This window comes from Lissotriton helveticus, chromosome 6 (genome assembly GCF_964261635.1).
Source record: "Lissotriton helveticus chromosome 6, aLisHel1.1, whole genome shotgun sequence".
Lineage (NCBI taxonomy): Eukaryota > Metazoa > Chordata > Amphibia > Caudata > Salamandridae > Lissotriton > Lissotriton helveticus.
In genome coordinates, this window is record NC_136067.1 from 1,823,498,175 (window position 1) to 1,823,520,883 (window position 22,709).

At 46.0% G+C, this 22,709-nt stretch overlaps 1 protein-coding gene across 2 annotated transcripts in view; it reads left to right on the top strand.

Annotated features, from left to right (window-relative positions):
• Positions 1–22,709, top strand: part of TRERF1 (transcriptional regulating factor 1) — a 521,224-nt gene that overhangs the window by 304,822 nt on the left and 193,693 nt on the right. For both annotated transcript variants that reach the window (XM_078649717.1, XM_078649716.1), the window contains exons 6-8: positions 7,068–7,215; positions 18,115–18,351; positions 18,659–19,034. In XM_078649717.1, the coding sequence (XP_078505843.1) occupies positions 7,068–7,215; positions 18,115–18,351; positions 18,659–19,034 (761 nt within the window). The remainder of the gene's footprint in view (positions 1–7,067; positions 7,216–18,114; positions 18,352–18,658; positions 19,035–22,709) is intronic.

Below are 22,709 nucleotides of genomic sequence, written 5' to 3' on the forward strand. Positions count from 1 at the left end.
AAACATAGGGGAATTCGAACTTTTACTGAGGACTCTGCTGCTACCCGTGACTGAGAGTCTTAAGAAAGTCGAAAATAGATTGACCCTAATAGAGGCTGCCATAAATAGTATGGCTACGTTGACCAAGGCCCAGGGGAGTGGGGGGATACAACCTATATCTTGCACAGGGGTTTTGTCTAACCAGATTGTAAAATCCCCAGTTGCTACCCCCTCTGCTCCACTCCAGCCGTCTAAACAGTCGTCTCAGCATCAGGGTAAGGATGTGCCTGTTATTCTAAAACAAAACCACACAAAGAACCCGAATATCTCTGTATCTGGGACAGAAGGTGGCCCTCAAAGGCCAGCGACAAAAGCTCCTACAGTTCACAGAAGTGAGAGACAGGGGGAAGGGGGTTGCACTAGAGGCCCCTTAACTAGGGTACCACATGTGGAGATTCCACCTCAGGCGGTGCCCTATGTAGTAGTTATGACCGGGGTTCCCCCACTAGCAGAAAATAAGAAGGAAGGTTATGCCCAACTGAAAAATAAAATAATTCATTGGTTGAGGACATTCAGGCCCATAGCCCCAAATGTGGATGGTGACATTGTACATGTCAGACGGATCCCTTGGTTGGGCAACATAAGGAAAGACATTGAAGGGGATTTAGTGGTGGTCAATTTTAGAGATCCACGGGCAGTAGACTACATTTTAAACTGGCCATACGTAGGAGGGGGAAACTCTATTACACCTAGGCCTTTAACCTATTTTTATCCGAGGCCGGTTTCTTACCCCCCAACCACTGGGAAGAGTCTTATGCCCCGAGGCCCAATCCTCAGTTTGTTTACAACAGTACTTATCATGTAAATGGCCAGCATCAGTTTCAGCCTAATGGTCAGTTTGGTTGGTCTACGATTCCACAGAGACATCACCTAAGTCACAATAGTGCAATGGAGCATCTTAGACCCTTCACCCCCTTAGATACTTTCAATAGGTTCTCGCAGCTTACTGGCATGGAGGACTGCGATTGATGTTTACAGCCTAAGGTGGAGGGATGTGGTCGACAAGGAGTGGTTCCCCAGCAAGTAGGAAGTATTTGTGACAATTTCCAGGAGGTAAACACAGACGACTCTAATATCATTCACTCGAATATGGCTCTTCTTGCTGCCCCGGGTATGTCTATTGCTGTTGACTGTTTTGTACCTCTTAGGCAATCTAGTTGTGTGAGTAATAGTCACCAATCTAGTTGTGTGGGAAAAATTCGCACGAATAGTATGGATTTGGGGGGGGTGACCATGGGTGGGCCCTCGTCAGTGCACAAGGATCCTCGGGTAATAAATCTGATTTCCTGGAATGTAGCTGGGCTAAAAAGGAAGGTAGACATCCCTGAATGGCATGCATTCATTGAGAAGTTCGATGTCTGCCTGTTTCAGGAAACTTGGTGTCTGTTACCAATTGATAAATCTGGCTATATTACTTTCTTTTCCCCAGCGATAAGCAGAGGGAAGGGTAGACCAGCAGGAGGTCTTCTAGTCTGGTTAAGAACTGATTTAGATTGGGACATGGTTTCCAATGACACTCAGTGTAATGACTTAATGCACCTTTCTTCTAGGGGTCACATCGAGGGGATTAGGCTTGAACTTTTTAATGTGTATGCTAGAGGGGCTGCGGGGGATAATACATCTGCAACCATAATGAGCCTAGATTCTGCTCTAGCTAATTGTCCTCCTTCAGCCAGAATTGTGGCGGGTGGTGATTTTAATTGTACGTTCGAACCCCTTCTTGGTGATGATCCCCTAGGCACTGAGGAGGATGACTCCAGGTGGTCTATCCCCCCCTTGACGGTACCCTCCATTCGGAAATGGTCTGCTAGGGCAATCCAATTGAATGCCCTCACCAGGGAGCACAAATTAAGAGCCCTCAATGGTAGGACCCGGTCTGACATATCCGGCGCAATGACTTTTAATAGGCTCTCGGCCCCGTCCAGAATAGACTATATTTTAATGAGCGTTAGTATGTGGTTTGACCTTATTGATATGGAGGTGGTACCCACCCTGGATAGCGACCATAACCCGCTTTGCAGCAAGTTTAAATGGGGCAAAAGTAAAGAGAAAGGGGTGAGTGCGCCGTTGAAATTAACCAAAGAGATTATCCCTTACGAAAACAATCGTAGATTGAAATGGGATAAGGCTCAGTTAAATGTAGACCAACTAGGGACCATTAAATCTACCATCGAAGACCTGCACAGGGATTTGGAGGCAATGGAACGGGTGGTTGCTAGCTCCCCGAACCTTCCCTCAAGCCTCGATTCTGCTTACAAAGGCATGATAGATCAAGTGAGTCACTATTTTATCTCCAAAAGGAAAACCTCTAGACCAAACAGGACCCCCCCATCTCCAGCAATCCATGGTATTCGGCGGACTGCAAGGGGAAGAGGAAAAGTTTGTCAGTTGCCTTGCTCTCAAGGAATCCTACTCTGGTTAGAGCGGCCAGGAGGGAGTACTTGAGAGCAATAGCACTGGCAAAGCGCGATTGGGAGGAGGAGCACTGGAGGGATATAACAGACGCTGTGAGCAGGAGGGATTCGACGTTATTTTGGGATTTAATCAATAGAGCTAGGCAGGGTAAAACCCAGCCTTTAGCAACCCATATAACTAGCCTGCAATGGTTTAATCACTTCTCAGCTCTATATGGCGGCAGTGAAGAAACAACTGGCTCCTTGGTTGCTTGTGGGGAGGGAAGGGTACCTGGCGGGGAGACTGAGTGCTTATTCACGGCCTCTGAAGTAGTGGCAGCAATTAAACACTTGACCCCTAAGAAGGCAGCTGGTCCGGATGGGATCCCTGGGGACCTTCTGATCGCTGAACCCCTGGCCTGGGCCAATCTTATAGCTACCATAATGAATTTGTTAGTAAGGGGACACCCCGTGCCAGATTCATGGAAGGGTGCCGAGGTGGTCACAGTGTATAAGAAGGGGGCAAGAGATGACCCTGCCAACTACAGACCGATTAGTCTGATAGACATAGTCCAGAAAGTGGTTGGCAGGGTCATTATCTCCAGGGTAGGCGACTGGATGGAGGAGGAATGTATTCTCTCTCATCTCCAGGCCGGATTTCGCCAGAGGGTGGGCACGATGGACCAGGTCTTTCGTCTGTTTGGGATCTATTGGAAGGCAGTCACCATCAAGAAGGGCAGCCTGTATATGGCCTTCATAGATCTCAAGACGGCCTTTGACCTGGTCCCTCGTGCTAAACTGTGGGAGACTCTGGAAAGTATGGGCTTCCCTGGCTCACTCCTGAGACTAATTGTAAGACTCCATGAGGGGACATATGCTAGGATCAGATGGGGTACACAGGGCCAACTGACAGACAGGGTACCAGTGAGGAGTGGAGTCCGTCAAGGGTGTGTCATGGCCCCGACTCTCTTCTCCTTGTTGTGAATGGAGTGGTGGACCATCTGAGAGGAGAAGAGACGGATGCCCCAACCCTGGCGGGGGAAAAGATTCAGACTCTGCTCTTCGCTGATGACACCTTACTGATAGCTAAATCCCCGACAGGCCTGCAAAAACTTTTGCAGCGATTCAGCTCATTTTGTACAGATAGAGGCCTAACCATCAATACCACCAAAACCAAACTGATGGCCTTTTCGCCCTCCAAAAATTTTAAAAATAATTTTCTGCTTAACGGGACCCCCCTGGAGTTGGTCGAGGCATTCGACTATTTAGGGGTCCGGATAAATAGCCGAATGACCTGGAAGGATCACCTGGCTAAAATGCTGTTGGGCCACAAAAGAGTGTCGGGGGTGACCTTGCGAGAGTACCGGGCATCAATTAGTAAACCAGTGTCTCCGGTAATGGCCATCTATGAGGGCCAGATACTCCCGGCTGCACTATACGGCTCCGAATTATGGGGGTTCGACAATGTTAATGAGTTAACCTTAGCAGAAAATAAGTTTTTGAGAGATGTGGTGGCCCTCCCTGTCTCCACCCCGCTGATCCCCCTGCGGTTAGACCTTGGTAGACGTGCCTTAAAGGATATAGTGAGGCTGCGCCCACTGCTCTTTTGGGTCCGCCTAAGAAGGACTAAGGAGCTGGCCAAATATGCCGAAGGTCTGGATGACCTAATTTTACTTGATACTGGGTACAAAATTGGCTGGTTGAAAAATGTGAGGCTATTAGTCTCACAATTGGGTTTGAGTGATGTATGGGAGTCTCAAGCTCCCCCGCCCAAAAAGGTGATCAAGAAACTATATTGGGATTGGGTTCAGGCCGAAGCATCACGCAGTATAACAGGGGGTTCACTTACTGAGTGTTTTCTTGAGTTCAAGTGGGCAAGGAAATTTGAACCCCTCTTTGACCTTATAACCAAGCCGCTAGACAGGGCCCTCTATTTAAAATTAAGGTACGGCACACTCCCGGTACATGAATTTACTTCAAGATGGTCCAATCAGGACGGCCCCTCACGATCTTGTCCTGGTTGTGCGGCTCCCAAAGAGTCTGTGGCCCATCTCTTTTTTGCCTGCCCCGCGTATAAAGTGGCTCGGAAAAACTGGCTGAAACCAGTTTGTAAAGGACTGGGGATGAGGTGCCATCGTTCGGCCCTACGAGTGATTTCAACGGATTTATCATCTACCTCATTGATATGCGGGGTGGCAAAGTTTTTAAGTAGTGCCTGGCTTACTAGATCAAGATCTCTGGGAATGATTGCCAGGCCACTATCTACTCAGAGCGGAGTTAACTGTAGCCACCTACTCTGAGTTCCGGAGTACTTTTGCCCGTGGTCTTATTAATTGTGATTGTGCTCAGTTATATTTTAATTATGGTTATTCCTTGTTGCTGTTAGTACTATCTTGATGAAATGTATTTTAAAATGTATATTGTTGTCTTTTATGGTGAGCAATTTTACCGAATAAAGATTTACTACTACGATTTTCCTAACATCATTTGGATTCACAATCAGCGTGTCAAACTCACACCTGACTCCTTTGCAGAAGCTGCCATTCATTGTAGCCATCTTGGATACAGTCCAGTTTTCTGCCATTTTCCTGGAGCGGGTAGTCCAGGACATTCAGACTATGATCCCGATGTTTCAGCCTCTGTCCTGGACTCTGTGAGGATGATGTTGAGGCTACTGGAATATTGGCCTCCTGCAAGCTGCTAGACAACAATTCCAAATGGCACATGTGGGCTCTGCAGTAGGCACTGAAGTCTCAGCAGTCACAGCATTAGGGGAACCTATTAGATTCCATCTAGGTTTCGGAGGAGAATGCAAAAGATCTGCGGTGCTGGCTGCTGGACCGAGATTTGGTCTGTGGCGAACTTCTCTACTTACCCCACTCAGAGCTGATGGTGTTGACTGATACATCAGTACTAGACTGGGGAGGGCATCTGGGACACTTGGAGGTCAGAGGGCTCTGGTCTCCCAACTCCACATAAATTGTTCGAGTTACATGCAATCTTCTTGGCGTTGAAGGCCTTCTTACGAACCATCAAAGGGAAGCAAGTACATTTCCTCACAAACAACACTACCACCATGTGGTGCTGCAGCAAGCAGGGTGGAGTTGGGTCCTTGGTCCAGTACCAGAAGGCTTAGCACCTCTGGAAGTGGCCAAGGCATTTTCTCTGGTTGTGAACCACCTTGTTGTATATCCTAACTACATGGGTGGACAAACTCTGTCACTGATGAGTAGCAGATCACGAAAGGCAGTTACACCCAGAGGTGGCACATGGCATTTTCCAGCTATGATAAAAAATCCTGGCGCGATGTTTGCCCATGGCTGACAACATGTAATGTCCGCATTTTGGCATGCTAGTTTCCAAGACTGCTTTCTCTCGAAGATGCCTTCCCCCTAGAGTAGAGCCATGGACTCCTGTATGGCTTCCAGCCTCTACCCCTTCCGACTTGAGCTCTGAAGAAGATAAGATAGACTGGGCCTTAGTTATCCTAGTGGCTCAAGATTGGGCCAGGAGGGTATGATACCCAGAAAATCTTAGCATGAGCATCTCATCTCTGATCAAGCTGCAACATCGAGATGACGCCCCAAAACAATATTTATCAATATATTTCTTTATATATTACATCATCTCCTTTCTATAGTTCATCTGTTATTCATCTTGATTTTCACATGTTTGATACATGATGCATGAAAAAGTTATTAACAAAACGAGAAGCAAGCCAGTCATTCAATCTCTAAATAAAAAATCATGGAAGAGAAAGTTCCCTTGAATATGGGACATTTTTTTCTTTACAAAGTCCATCTCATTTTGTATATATTTTAGAACTGTTCTCTTACAGCTTCATCATTTTTCTTTCCTTATCAACTATGAATCCATAGTTACGCCATACTTACTTTAAGCGGTCATCAGGATGATGGACATTTCAGCTTTATATATGTTCACTCATCACAATTTGATTTATCTCACAATATCTGGGTCATTCCATATATATATTAATTTCTTGAGGGCCCAGATTCGGCTCTCTATTGAGTTTGCCAAACTTTTCAAGAGTAACACCATTGTTTTTTCTTCGGTAGGTTGTAATAATGAAAATGCAGCATATTTAAGCAGAACTGAGAAAGTTAGGGGAAATTAGCGTTGGTTGATGTATGTATTGTTGCATGGATTTAATGGATTGCAGTTTTCTTTTATGTCTATCAAAAGAATGAAAAAGTTACAAATTAAGTTTAAAATTAAATTAAACAGTTGTAAAGACACACTTTCACTTGTGTTTAAATACTTGAACATTTTCACCCGGGTTTGGTGGTTGAGTAGGCTAATGCATCAGCCCTGGAAGCCTGTGTTTAGCCTTTTGGCCACCGGTTCAAATCCTGGCAAGGTCCACTTAGACTTTCATCCTTCCAAGATCGATAAACAAAGTAACACTTGTTATTCAGTGCTTTGCAAGTACACGTTATGTTATATTACTTTGCCTAAAGGTTTTATGACATGGTTGGGTTGAATTTTCATATGTGCCATATTATTGGTATGCTTAGCCCAAATGTAATATTTTAAGCTTTAATTATTATGAATAACTTGTTTTGTATTGTGTGTTATGGGGAAGACTGACTCTTTATCTCTTTTATTTTAAATCAGTGTGCAGCAAAAAGGAAAATCTGAAAAATGTGGTGTAAAAAGCAGGCTAACATGTTCCATATGCTTCAAGGAGTTCAAGAGCCTCCCTGCTCTGAATGGCCACATGAGGTCACATGGGGGAATGAGAACCTCGCCCATCTTCAAACAGGTAGATAGTACATTGCTCTCTGTTCTTTGCTGCTTGGTATAACATGCAGACTAAGTATATTGTGTTTCAGGTGCATAATCAATGAATAATTAAAAAGTATTTTCTAGATAGGCGTAGCTTGCAGGGAAAAATGGTGGACTCACATTTTCCACTCCATTAATCAACTTATAATGCTGCATCAGAAAGATATCAGTTTGGCAAGGCTTAGTGGTTCCTTTATGAGCATGTCTCACCATGGACCTAACTTAAACTGTTCTAAACCATTTGTGGAGAACCAACGTATGTAAGACGTGGCCTAGCTGAGTCATGGTTCATGTGTGTCTCACTGTTAAACTCTGGTAATGTCTGGACTTTGATGCTGCTCTGGCTTACCCTCATCGTACTCCAAGGAGGCTAAAGCCACTACTGAAAACACAAGATGACAGGCATACTGGAAAAAACACTCATCACTGCATAGAACTCTCTTTTGGAGGTGGTATGGATTTGTCTAATACTTTCAAATACTGAAGAGAGTAGACAAATAACATTGATATTTTCTTTCCTGAACTGAACTGTCTGGCATGCTGTGTATTATATGACTTTTTGAGTTGGGTAACCCTGCAGATATGTATGCTTGTGAATACAAATCGTTCACCTGCAACTTATAATGTGATTTATTTTTAAAGCCTAACTCCTCTGAGTTTAATCATATGAAATCAATATTGAAGATTTAACGTCTAGAATAGCTTAGTATAAGCACCCATAATTGTACCTAATGCCTATGTCCATCGACCTCGATTAGTCCTTGTGTGTGAATCCTCGTGTACTTAGACAACAGGAGATGCATACTCTATTGAAGTTCCTGACAGCGCTGCTCTGTCCAACTGCGCTACTACCTGCCATGCTGAGGGAGTTGTAGTGCAGGCCACCACCGAGCAAAAGCCCCCGCCTCTACGGTTTATGCTAGTCCCATAGTAGCACCAAGGTGGGAGGCCACTTCAGGAGACAATACATAGGCAGGGGATGACTGAAGGTGATATGGAGACTGTGCTGGAGAAGAATTAAGAGGCCTCTGTGCATCTGGTACAGCATTTCCTCCTTCCCTCAAGCATTGTACTCCCAACGGGGTGTAACAAAGGAGGCATCCTTCTCCTTTTCCCTGTGAGCTCTGGACTTTGGTCAATAGCCCAATAGGGCAGTAAAGAGGGTCACCGCAGTTTCCTTGCCATTGGATCTTCATGAGGGTGCCATTTAGGCTCCCTTCCTGTGTGGGTTATTAGTGATTTCCAAAACCTCCCCAGCTGCGAATTGACGGAATGGAATGTGTAGCTGTGACAGCTTCGAAAAATATACAGCCTGTCTCCCGTGGAAGACAGTGAATCTGCACTGAGTAACTTAGGAGGTGCTCCACTTGGCTTCTTGTAATCATCTGCATGCCATTCTGTAGTCCTGTAACGTAGCAGTCTGATTGTGAAACCAAGCCTGATGATCACTATGATGCCACACTTACAAGGTGTGACTGGAATTGAAAAGCCCAATAACCAGTAACCTCATAAGCAATAGGCAGGAATCTGGCAATAAAAACATCCTGTTACACAACCCAAGGAAAATGGGCAAATAGACTACACCCTGCTGATGGCAGTGCAGGCCTGAAGGAACAAGTGTGAGCGGGAATTGGACCCTCTTCGAGCATTCCCGTGGACTTTGAATTGGCAAAATTGGGATAGATTTAGGTCTAATGCTGCAAGACCAGTAAAATGTTGTGGGCAGAGTTACAAAGCGGATAACTGTATTTCTGAACTGGAGGGTGGTGCGAAAACAATACACAGCGGTCCACAGCAAGAACCTAATCTCTAGAGGAATGGCTGAATGGCGCAGAGGGATATATACATTGGAACAACTTATGAACTGTGAGCATGTAAAAAGGAGCAGATCCTGAGACTTCAGAACAGGGGGCAAGCCAGCTTGCTCTTGGAGTCACTCTGGGTTCAAGCGAGATGGGCCAAGTCCTTTCCTCAACAGGACAGAGGGTAGCAGGCAGCAGAGCTGCAGAGCATGAAAGCAGTTCTTCCAGAGCAGAAGACTAGCACAGTGGCAGTCCTTGTAGCAGCAGAGCAGTCCTTCCTCCTGGCAGACCACTTCACAGGTCCAGAAGTGTCTGACTTTGTGGGATCATATCCCCAGTTGTGCCTTTGAAGTAGGGTTGACTTCAAATAAGGGTCTTTGAAGTGCACATAAGCCCTATCTTCCCAGCCTTGGCTCCAGACTAGTAGGGGGTAATCAACACCTTGTGTGCGGACATGGCACTTCCTATTAAGGTCTAAGTGTCAGCCCCTCACTCCCTTCCTGCCCAGGAAGAGCCATCAGAATTCAGATGAGTACTCGGACATACCTTACCTTCCTGTGTTTGTGGCTGTCCTGTCTAGAGGGAAAGCACAAAGTATAGCTGTCACCCACTCCAGACATGTATTAGAGACAGGCTGCAGGTACACAGAGCTGTAAGAGCAGAGAAAGGTCCACTTTCAAAAAGTAAACACAAGGAGATGATAGGCGGAGCACTGAAACTTTTAAGACACTCACCCCCAGTCACAGATCTGAGTTGAATCCATCATCGTTCTTTAGCTCACTTCGCAACCCCAGTTCAGGCCCAGCCATATGGCAATACAGTCTTGACCCTGTTCCTCATGGGAACAGTCCAGCCCGAACTGACAAGCCAGATCTTTCAAAAAGTGGCATTTCTAACATAATAATGTCAAATCTAACTTTACCAGTAAAGAGGATTTATCATTACCTTTCCAAAGATATAAAACACAAAACAGCCACTGCTTTGTAATCAGGAAGTACAGCTTAAAAGTAAATTAAGGAATTCCCAAAGTTAACCTATGAGAGGTGTAGTCCTCACTTCTGATAGATACATCTGCCGTGTGGATTCCTCACCTTGTGAATACCCCCCTGCGTCAGCAACATTCGGAAATTCTTTTTTCGTAGCCTCGCGCCGACGTGGACTCCTGACGTCATAGAGACACGACCTCGCTCGCGACTCCGCTGACGTCACCGACGCCTATAATAGGCCCACGCCGGCGTGATGACATCAGTTCCCTTTTTTCCGCGTCGTCGACGCTAACGGTTATCGGGAATCTCTGTAGCCAACGGATACTTTGTTGTCTATATTATTAACATTTTCTGCGTCTCTGTATCCTGTCTCTTCGACAATGTCTTCGAAAAAGACCGGCTTCAAGCCCTGCAGAGAATGCGGCAAAATGATGTCCATTACCGACCCACACAGCGACTGCATCTGGTGCTTGAGCTCGGACCATGATGTTGAGGACTGCCCTTCGTGTAAGAAGATGAACCCGAAGGCCCTGAGGGAGAGAGAGGAGAAGCTCCTGGTGGCTAAGATGAAAGCTGGAAAGGGGAAATCGTCGAAGTCTCGTTCTCGAAGGGCGAGGTCGAAGTCGAGATCGAGGTCGAGGTCTGGATCTCGAGGAAGGTCGTCTTCGAAGTCGGCTTCGGATCATGTTTCAAAAAAGAGGAAACATAAGAAGAGGAGACATGAGTCCCGACGTCGTTCTGGTAAGGAGTTGGGATCGAGGTCGAGGTCACCGAAGGTTCGTTCGAAGGTGGTGACCATTGAGGTTTCGGATCCAGAACCTGAAGGTGAGGCCTCCCCTTCTGAGTCACGGGCGCCGTCTCCGGCTCCGTCTCCGACTACGAATCCGGCTCCGAGTCCATCTCCGGCGCCGTCCCCGGTCCGAGATGAGGAGGAGCCTCGTGAGGATGAGGGTTCCGAGCCCTTAGGTGAGCCGAATCCGAACGCTCCTCGGGACAGGCCTGAAGGTTTTCATCCACCATTTCCTGCCCCAGGCCAGGACCCTTCTGCGTTTCTCAACGCGATGTATGGAGTCTTTTCGAGGTCGTGGTACCCCTCTGGTGCACCTTCGGGTCCCATGGGTCCTTTGGCTTTTAGCTTAGGAGTCCCTCACTCCTACCCTCCGGCTCCGTTTATGCCTTGGATGCCGGCTCCGACACCGCCGTGGCATTTTCCGGCTCCACCGAAGCCGTCGACGCCGGTTCCGGCTTCGCCTGCTCCGGGTCGGCCTAGAACACATCCCTCTGAACCTGCGGATTCGATCCCGACGTCGATTCCGAATCCGTCGGAGCCGGTGGTGGATCCGATGGCAAAACGGGCCAAGATGAGATCCAGAAGAGAGGCTCAGCGCCTTCTGGAGGAAAGGAGGTTTTTGGATTCACAATCTGACCTTGAAGAGGGTGAATTGGATGAAGATACTTTTGAGGATTTGGCAGAAGCAGGAAGCCTGGATTTCTCTCCAGAGTGGGAGTTACCATCAGGTTCTAGCACTCCTTCTAAGGACGTTCAACCCTATCATTTGATTATGAGGAAGGCTGCCAGTCTCCTTAAGTTGACTTTGCCTACAGCAGAATTCAAATCTAATATTCTGACTGAAGTACTTCATTCTCCGAGTTCAGTGGTGGAACCTCTTCTTCCTTTCAATGATGCTCTGACAGAGCCCATTCTAGAGGTGTGGAAAAAACCTTTGTCGGCTCCAGCTGTCTCTAAAAGTGTAGCCAGAAGATACAGGGTTGCCCCTGATGATCCTGCCTTTTTAACCTCTCACCCTTCACCGGAGAGTTTGGTCATTCAGGCTGCATGCTCCAAGAAGAACGTTAGTGCTTTCCCTCAGGTTCCTTTTGAGAAGGAGGCAAAGAAGCAGGATCAGGTGGCAAAGAAGTCCTTCTCCTCTGCCAGTATGGCATTGAAGTCATCAAATGCCACTTGCTTGATGGGGAGATATTTACACGCTCTGATGGACTCTTTGCATGTTCTTGTTCCAAAAATTCCTGATGACAGCAGGAAGGATTTTGAGGAAGTCATCTCTGACGCTCAGGCAGCGGCTCGCCAGGTCATTCAGAGCGGTTTGGATACTGTAGACTCTGTGGCGCGCATTATGGGCACTGCTGTCGCTACTAGGAGGTCTGCCTGGTTGAAATCTTCTGACTTTTCGGCTGATGTTCAGGCGACATTATTAGATCTTCCTTTCGATGGTTCAGGCCTTTTTGGGAAGAAGGCTGATGCGGCCCTTGAGAGGTTTAAAGATTGCAGGGCGACTGCTAAATCCTTGGGTCTTCAAGTGAGAGGCTCTTCAACTGGCAGAAGATTCAGAGGTTTTGGCCGCCCTGCCTTTCGGAATTTCCGGCAAGGCCAGCAGCAGCAGCAGCAGCAACAACAGCAGCAGCAAAACTCCTTGTACAGGTCTTACAGGGGAAAGCAAAGAGTGCGTCCTCGTGGACGTCAGGTCTCTTCCTCCTCCACTTCCTCCAACCCTCCTGCCCCTGAGAAGCAGCCCTAGATCCGACATTCAGGATCATGTGGGTCCGGTTGGGGGCCGGCTTACCCATTTTCTACAGGATTGGGAATCGGTTACGTCAGATCTTTGGGTTCTCAATCTTGTAGAAAATGGGTATGCCCTTCCCTTTCGGGAATTCCCTCCCAACTTCCCTCCTTGCCAAGGGTATTGCTCCGAGGAGCATCTGTCTCTTCTGCAAGAGGAAGTTTTGACTCTGATAAGAAAAGGTGCGATAGAGGTGGTCCCAGAGCAGGAAAGGGGTCAGGGATGCTACTCCCGGTATTTCCTGATTCCGAAGAAGGATGGCAGGCTTCGTCCAATCCTGGATCTCAGGATCTTGAATCTCTATCTGAAACAGGAGAAATTCAAGATGCTCACCCTTGCTCAGGTTCTTCAAGCGCTGCAAGAAGAAGACTGGATGGTGTCACTCGACTTGCAGGATGCTTACTTTCACATCCCAATCCTGAAGTCGCACAGGAGGTATCTCCGTTTTACGGTGGGATCGCAGCACTACCAGTTTGCGGTCCTTCCGTTTGGACTTACTACTGCGCCTCGAGTCTTCACCAAGGTGATGGCAGTGGTGGCTGCACATCTCAGAAGGTCAGGGATTCCTGTATTCCCTTATTTAGACGACTGGCTGATCAAAGCGGAGTCGTCAGAGAGAGTGCTCCATCATTTGCGGGAGACAACCCAGTTGTTGTACAGGTTGGGTTTTTCAATAAATGTACCCAAGTCTCACCTGGTGCCCTCCCAGCGCAACCTGTTCATAGGTGCGGTACTGGACACAACCGTATGTCGTGCATTCCCTCCCCCTCAAAGGATTCGCGACATACGGGAGATGATTCCTTTGTTTTACAATGGAGCGGTCGTTCCAGTCCTGAAGGTCCTTCGCCTGCTCGGTCTGATGGCTTCATGCATTCTGTTGGTCAACCATGCACGCTGGCACATGAGGGCGCTCCAGTGGTGCCTCCGCAAGCAGTGGTATCAGCACAGCGGAGATCTCAGGGAGTCAGTGAGGATCTCCAGAGAAGCTGCAGCGGATCTGTCTTGGTGGGGCGTGGAAGGCAATCTGTCCCAAGGAAAGCCTTTTCAACTTCCCCCATCGGTGGCCACGGTGATAACGGATGCATCCACTCTCGGGTGGGGTGCTCATCTGGGGGATCTGGAGGTCAAGGGCCTTTGGTCTCCAGAGGAAAGGTTGTTTCACATCAACCTTCTAGAATTGCGGGCGATACGTTTGGCGCTCAAGGCCTTCCTCCCTTCCCTTCGCGGTCAGTCTGTTCAAGTCCTGACGGACAACACGACCGCGATGTGGTACATCAACAAGCAGGGAGGGGTAGGGTCGCAGTGTCTCTGCAGAGAGGCTCTGCGTCTCTGGTCCTGGGTTCAGGACCATCAGATTTGTCTGATGGCAAATCATCTGGCCGGGGTTCTGAACGTTCGTGCAGACAGTCTCAGTCGGCAGTTCTCTGCCGACCACGAGTGGAGGCTTCACCGGGAGGTGGTTCACAACATCTTTCGGATGTGGGGGACTCCTCGGGTGGACCTGTTCGCCACTCACGAGAATGCGCACTGCCTGTCGTTCTGCAGTCTCCAGTATCCGATGCAAGGAGCCTTGGGGGACGCGTTTCAGTTGAGTTGGAGAGGTCAACTCCTTTACGCGTTTCCCCCCATACCCTTTATTCCTCGGGTTCTGAGGAAGATTCGCCAAGACCGGGCCCAAGTCATATTGGTCGCCCCGGATTGGCCAAGAAGGGTGTGGTATACAGATCTACTCCACCTCTCCTCTCACCCGCCGCTCCGTCTCCCTCTCAGGGCAGACCTCCTCTCTCAGATGGAGGGGCAGGTTCTACACCCCCACCTCCAGACATTACACCTTCATGCCTGGAGATTGAGCGGGGCAACCTGAATTCCTTTTCCCTCCCGCCTGACGTTGTGGATGTCATCTTGTCAGCCAGGCGTGACTCCACTAAGTCCATCTATTCTTATAGATGGTCGAAATTTGTCACGTGGTGTGGGGAAAGGTCTGTTGATCCTTTGAAGGCCCATTTGTCTAATGTTCTCCAATTTGCTCTTTCTTTGGCGCGGCAGGGTCTGGCGGTTGCCACGGTAAAGGGTTACCTGTCGGCGCTGTCGGCTTTTCTCTGCTTGCCTGACCAGCCTTCTCTTTTTAAGTCTCCTGTGGTCTTAAGGTTTTTGAAGGGTCTTACTAATATGTTCCCTCCTTCACCTTTCATTGTGCCTCAGTGGGATTTGAATCTTGTATTGACCTTTTTGATGGGTGCTCCCTTTGAGCCTCTCCACAAATGTCCCATGAGGCTTCTTACCCTTAAGACAGTCTTCCTGGTTGCAATAACCTCGGCAAGGAGGGTTAGTGAGCTTCAAGCTCTTAGTTCCAAGCCCCCATTCCTGACCATTCATGCTGATAGAATGGTTCTTAGGACCAGGGCTGCTTTTCTGCCTAAGGTGGTGACTCCTTTCCATCTAGGACAGTCCATTACCCTTCCTACCTTCTATCCTCCCCCTCACCCTTCCAAGGAGGAGGAGAGACTGCACCGTCTGGACCCTAAGAGGGCGGAGTCCTTTTACTTGGACAGATCCAAGGACTTTCGTTTGGAAGACCAGCTCTTCGTTGGATTTGCTGGCTGCAAGAAAGGAAGAGCGGTCCATAAAAGAACTTTATCGAGATGGATCGTCCTCTGCATAAAGATCTGCTACTCTTTGGCCGGTAAGGAACCACCAGAGGGTATAAGGGCTCATTCAACTAGAGCTAAGTCTTCAACCTCAGCATTGGCTAGAGGTGTGCCTGTTGAGGATATTTGTAGGGCGGCAACTTGGTCTTCCCTCCACACTTTCGCGAAGCATTACTGCTTGGATTCCGAAGTGAGGAGGGACGGCCACTTTGCTCGCTCTGTTCTTCAGGATTTCCTGGTTTAGAAGAGTGGACACCCTCCTCCGGGAGTGGGGACTGCTGTGGGACTCTATTCACAAGGTGAGGAATCCACACGGCAGATGTATCTATCAGAAGAACAAGTTACTTACCTTCGGTAACGCTTTTTCTGGTAGATACTATATCTGCCTGTGGATTCCTCACTGACCCACCCGCCTCCCCGTTGTCCACTCTTCTATGCCAGAGTTACTGTAATGTAATATATATATATTTTGTTGTCAAGGAAATGTTTCAGTTGCTTTCCTGCTTTTGCTTAACACTGTGTGTTTTGCTTTGAGTACTGTGTACTGTGTATACTTGTATATTTCTACTGTCATTGGTCCGTCCGTGTGCCTCGATGGCACGGAAAAAAGGGCGGAACTGATGTCATCACGCCGGCGTGGGCCTATTATAGGCGTCGGTGACGTCAGCGGAGTCGCGAGCGAGGTCGTGTCTCTATGACGTCAGGAGTCCACGTCGGCGCGAGGCTACAAAAAAAGAATTTCCGAATGTTGCTGACGCAGGGGGGTATTCACAAGGTGAGGAATCCACAGGCAGATATAGTATCTACCAGAAAAAGCGTTACCGAAGGTAAGTAACTTGTTCATTAGTGAAAAACATATTTAGCTGCTTGTCACTACCAGGACAGGCAACATTTAAAAGCACATGTCCTGCCTTTTACTTACACTGCGCCCTGCCCTGTAGGCTAACTAGGGCCTACTTTAGGGGTGACTTATGTGTTGTAAAAGGGGAGTTTAAAGCTTGGCAAAGGCTTTTAAATGCCAAGTTGAAGTGGCAGTAAAACGTCACACACAGGCTCTCTGCAATGGCAGGCCTTGGACAGGTTTGAAAGGCTACTTGTGTGGGAAACGTAATCAGTGCTGCAGGCTCACTAGTAGCATTTAATTTACATGTCCTGGGTATATGGTATACCACTTAGAACAGGATTAAAAGTAAAATAAATATGCCAATTGTGTATGCACCAATGTTACCATTTTTAGAGGCGAGCATATGCGCTTAAGCACTGGTTGGCAGTGATAAAGTTCTTAGAGGCCTAAAGCCAACAAAAACATTGTGAGAAATAGAGGAGAAGGAAGTCAAAACGTTTGGGGTGACCCTTCAGTGAGGACCATTTTCCAACAAGGACTGTCAGAAACACGGTTGAGAAGGAGGTATATCAGCCATATATTAGATTTTGACATTGTGCCTGACTGTGTACACCACCTTAGAAACTCATGGGAAAGGGAGGTTTGCCTCACGGAAGATGCAGATTAGAAGGCTACCTTCCTGCATCCAAGGGAAGTGACAATCCTAATGAGCCTAAGCCTAATTAGATATAATTTCTAGAAAGAGCTTACAATTAAAGGTGCAGGCTACACATGGTGGGCCTACGTTCAAGTGACAGGTATCTGAAATGAGGAGGATACTTCATTTACAGAGTCTGGGGGTGCAGAGTAATCCAAACATTTTGGAATGGAAAGGTAAATTAACTGTAATATTCAAAACCAGAGCCCTAATGACATCACAATTATCTGGTATCCCTAACAATGTAGGCCTTTTATGAAACAATCTTTTGCTTTTCTCGCTGGGGCAGATGATTGTAAAGTGAGACATTGCTAGAAAATGGTGAAACCTACTACACTATACAAAATTGTGGAGGCGTGATGCCACCGAGCCATGCATGGACCAATTAAGTATAAAACCTGCTGCACCGTTCACAAGGCCTTAATTGCCTCTCCTATCTCGCTGAGAAACGTAATCACTATGCTCCCTCCAGGACTCTTCGCTCAGGAGCCAAATCCCTTCTCTTGGTCCCCCGGGTCAGGAAATCAAGGTTGGGTGGGAAAGCTTTTTCCTACCTCGCTCCCCTTTATTGGAACCATCTCCCCATCCATCTGAGACAATGCTCTGATTACTTCCAATTCAGAAAGCTTCTCAAGACTGCTATTTTCCAAATACTGCCCCATCAGCCTTACTACAGCACTCTTCGAAGCGCAGAGATACCCCTTCGAGGGTGATTCAGGCGCTATACAAAACCTATATATAAATAAAAAAAAATGCAATTTAGCTGAACAGACGATATATGAAAGTAGGGAGGCCATGGAATAGTAATTATGGAGTTGACATTCTTGTTGTTAACTCACTCCCAACTCTCACAACTGGTCAAGCTCTTGGACGGGTTGCACGGCACCAGAAGACTTGTATTTCCAACATAGACAGGGGCCCGTGGGTAGCCATATGTTATATAAAGCAAAAACAATAAAACATTTTTTTAATGTATTCCAGATGTTTTTTATTGTTTATTAGCCTTCCTTACGTTTGTATAAGAGCATACGCTTTTTATTACTCTCAGCTGACCTACAATGTTTAACCGTCAATACGATGAAGCAACTATTCTGCATGATCTAATTGTTTGAGACAGTAATTCCAATTTCAGTTTGATCCTGGTAATTGTAATGTGTAATTCACTGCTACCCTTTTTGCGTAAGTAAACTTAAAAAGACAATACTCATTTTTAATAGGGCTGGTTATGTTTTAATAATGCTAATATGTTTTAACAAAGTTTGTTAAAAAGTGCTTGGCCGCCACCTGACCATCTCTAAAATTCTTTTATCTCCTGTACAGGACGAAGTAGGAAAACTAAAGCAGGAGGTGAAAGAGGTGGAAAACTTCACTCCAATCATTATGCCAGTGTCTGTGCCTGTAAAGCTTCAATCAGCTGAGCCTATTATGCCAGTCAGCAGCATCCTGGTTGAAGACAAGTGTGCCAGCACTGTATCTGATTGCGAGATGCCGGTACTCAAGCGAATGACGTGTTCTCCACTCTGGTGCCCTAACGCACCCAGCCCAGACTCAACTGCTGTGAGTGCTTGCCTCCTTGCACTGTACCCCTCCTACAGTCCTCTTACTTGAGGCATTGCACTATATTCTGTTATGGGATCTGGAGAAAAGTGGAAAATGTGGTACTTATTGCTCTGCCACAGTAATTCTGCTTGTGTCACCTGCTAAGCAGTGTTTCTTTGGTGATTTTGGTCAGATATTTAGAACATGATAGGGGTTTGCACACTGGGTGATCCTATGTATTCTGTGGCCGTGGAGGCAGTCAGATAGAAATGTGATGTGATATGGAAGCAAAAGTTTGAATTTGAATATATATGTTTGTGTTTAGGGAGCGATCAGAAAAAATTACCAAAGTGGTACAGCAGCTGAAAACTCTGAAGATAACCTCAAACCTCAGCAAGAAAAGAAGAAGTATCGTCATAGACCTGAACCTCTTTTCATCCCTCCCCCCTCCTCCAGCCTGAACATGTCCACTTCCGGTGCCACACTGTATCAAAGCCAGCTTCGCTCACCTCGCATCTTGGGGGATCATCTGCTAGTGAGGACTCAGGAGTTGCCTCCCTACACACCTCCACCAATGCTCAGCCCGGTGCGACAAGGTTCTGGCCTCTTCAGTAGTGTTATCACAGCTCATGGCAATGCTGCTTATTCTCAGTTACCACCAACTCCGTTGACTCCTACACCACGGGTACTGTTGTTTCGCAGTAAGTAATTATTTGTGGCAGCCAGCAAATAATATTTTGCATTGAAAAATCATGTTTGTGTGTTCATTTTTTAAAGAATTCTAGCCTGTATTTTACTTGATTTTCCATGCATGTGTTACTGATACAATTTAGAGTAAATTGCTTTCACTTTTTAGGTTAAGCATTCAAGACCTCGTTTAGATACTTTAGTATATATATATATACTTATATGTGTATTTATTTTGTGAGCTCTGGAGATCAGCCCTGGGACTTGTCTGCTTCCGCTTAGGGTCTTTTTTTCTGTTCAACTGCCTCTATTTAACTGTCTTGATAGAAAATGACCAGTAGAGGTCAGTAAAATACCAAAATTGCTTTCTGCTTGTCCAACAGCCTTTATTTAACTGTCTTGATAGAAAACGACCAGTAGAGGTCAGTAAAATACCAGAATTGATTTCTGCTGTGGCACCGTCTTTTTTAAAATGTTCTGACTACTGCCTCTATTTAATTTTCTTAATAGAAAACGATCAGCAGAGGTCAGTAAAATATCAGAATCACTTCAGCATTCTATAGATTCCAGTCTATAGAAATTGTCTTCCACAAGCACCCGTAGACAATAATATTTTTACAAATCTGAAAGGCAATATTTCTCTCCATGTGTTCCCATACCTGGTGTGTCATGCAATTTGGTGCTTACTTTCCCTCCATGTTAAAGAACAGTAAGTGCTTCAGCACCCAGGCTAATGTGCTGCATAGCTAAATACATGTAAGGTCCCAAAGGCGAGACCGATTACATTGCAAATGGTTGTTTCTATTTGAGTTATATGTTCCACAAATTTGTATGTTTCTAATGATTACGTCTTCCCACATATTATTAGAAATGTCTCCGGGAAGTAGACTTCACCAGTAAAACATGTGCCCCCTGATTCTGAGAGTATTGGGGTAACAAGTGCTATTTATGGGACCCTATAAAATCTGACACACTAAGGTTCGGAATTTACAGGTTGTGATGCTTAATGCACCTGAATCTGCATATTACTTTAAATGCAAGTTTGATTTCCCCTCTTAAACTTCAGAGGATTTAACCTGCCAAAATGTAATGAAGGATGAGGTATATAATGCAGCTGATTATTACCATGTGCTGTAAATTCCACCCAGCACGGAATTCCGACCCCTGCGCAGGGATCTGGACCTTGGTATACTTGAAGTGGCACTAGGTGTTTCAACAACACCTCCTTCCCATAGAGTGGTTATTACTAAAGGTGCCACTAAGCACCCATGAAGGCATTGAGTGTATAACTTAGCCTTTCATTTAGGGCTCCACATCTGTTTTTTCTGCTTGTTTCCACATTTTTTTATCATTGTTATTTGTATCGGAGTGTGTTCCTTTCCCAACCCTCAGACTTTCAGCCCTATAGGGTCTGTAAATGCCAGTTGTCTGTCATGTCTTCAGTGCAATTACGGTGCTTGCAAAAATTGAAGAGTTGATGACTCCTGTTGTCAGATGACTTTCCAAAACCATCCGTAAATGCCCGTCTAATATCTTAATAGCACTTCACAGGCAAAGAGAAACTCAGTATGACTGTTTTGACCCACTTTGTCTGCTGTTCTTAGCATAATTTGCCAGTGAGTCTTTCAGAGTCAGAAAGACATCACAACTCAGATTGTCCTACACAAATACACATGTAAGAGTAGTACCAGAGGTCAAGATGACAGTGTTTATCATCCTTTAAGCACCTTTGTATTCCGGTGAGCCATTTCTGTTTTTGAGAAGTTTTTCCCAGAACATGTATCCTAACCTCCTCAGTCTTTTTTTACAGCGGTCATAGAAAATGACTATAAGGCCATGCTTAAATTGTTCAGGGGCTGTTAGGGACTGTGTCCGTCCTCTCTCATGTCATAAATCATGTGAACTTGGTTTTTCCCACTCCTTCAATGAAGAGCAAAGTGGACTTCCATCTGACACCTTGATGTTACCCGTCTTTTGTGTGGTATCCGTGGTTTGGGTGGTCCATTCTGAAGCCCCAAGGCAGGTTAAGTAGTATACTGTGTCATTTGAACCACTTGCCCCTGGGATGGTTCAACCTCCTGTGCCAGTACCAACATAGGTACCACCTGGCCCTTCTAAGTGAGAATAAACTTTTCAGTTGATGAACATGGGCCTATTATACCCAAAAGGTACTCCACAAAAAAACAAAGGTGATTCAGATGCAGTGAACCTGTTATATGTCTCTAGATAAAGGGCTTTTTCTGCAATTGCCGAATATCAATTACTATACACCATCACTGAGGGGACCATTCCTTACCTGTAAGAAGGTCCGGTGCATGCATTCTTTTCTTTTTTTACTGTGATAAACTCTGTAGCAGACGCTTAAATATTGAGGTCTCTGCTTCGGAGGAAAACCAGTGTTTAATGAAGATCTCCTCAGGAAATAGCCTTATCTTCCATCTCATTAGTTGTTGACTACATCTACAGGTAAGTTCTGGATTAAACAAGCGTCTATAGCAGCAAAAGGTTGACAAAGAATCCTGTGGGCTTTGGGTTGCTCACAGCAGACTTCATTTTAGAGATTCTAATGTGTAGACCTCATCTACTGAGCCCAATCCCTGTGAGTTGCTTTTTATTGTCGTGAATTGACCGTCTGAATGATCTGTGAGCAGGTGACTTGGATTGTCAGGGTTTGTGGGTTTTCCAGAGATGGGCAATGACTGAGGTTTTGGGATGACCTGCAAGCTGTCTAACATTGTATCATTCTCCATAGCAAGGAAAGTTCTGTATTATCCACTATGGGTTGAACTCCTTTCTCTTTACTTGGGGGACAAGGAAAACAACAATGTTTCTTAGACAGAGGGTTCCCGAAAAAGCTACCAGCAACCAAACTTTAATGTGCAGTAATCATTACTAGTCTTTTTGGGGATCATTAGTACTGCTGATAGAGAAACCATGTTGACAAAGTGCACTGTAGATAAGCTATGTCAGCAAGTCATTGAAAGGAATTATACACACATTTTGAAGTTCCTTGTAAATGTAGGCGAAAGCACTGAACTGTGTGCGCGTGCAAGAGCTCTGAAATATCTTTGGCACACCACAAGGAACTTTATTTGATAAGATGTGATTGTAATTTGGTACACTCCAGATATTCTTTTTATTTTTTTAAACTTTATTTTTCTTCTTAAACATATTATCCATTACAGTAGCCAAATTGTTAATACAGTTGTATATAACCTGAGAAAACAGCTTATGTATACAATAAAAAGACAATCAGAGAAGCACTTCCTGACCCATTGAGCAATCTTTTGTAGACACTTGCCGGTAGGGCGATCATACATATTAAATAATCAGCACATTTTAAGTTAGACCATTTTGATAGAAATCATTTAGCTTTAACATATTGCACACCCAACATTGTGTATTCAAATTATCTAATCCTCCCTACTGGGATGGGAAGCGTATGCGGCCAGCAACTCACTAGCCATTCAGTCCTCGTCTTCGTTTTCACTATCTGCCACCCCTGACTCATCCGCAGCCTTGCGTCTAAGATATGCCTGATACGGTTCCCAAATATCTTGAGGTCTGCATTTTATAGGCCTAAGGGCGTTGTAGTTCTCCGATTGTGTATTGCAGTATGATAGATCAGTGAACCACTCTGCAAGTGTAGGCACCGGCCCCTTCATCGAAACCATAGCTACTCTACGCTT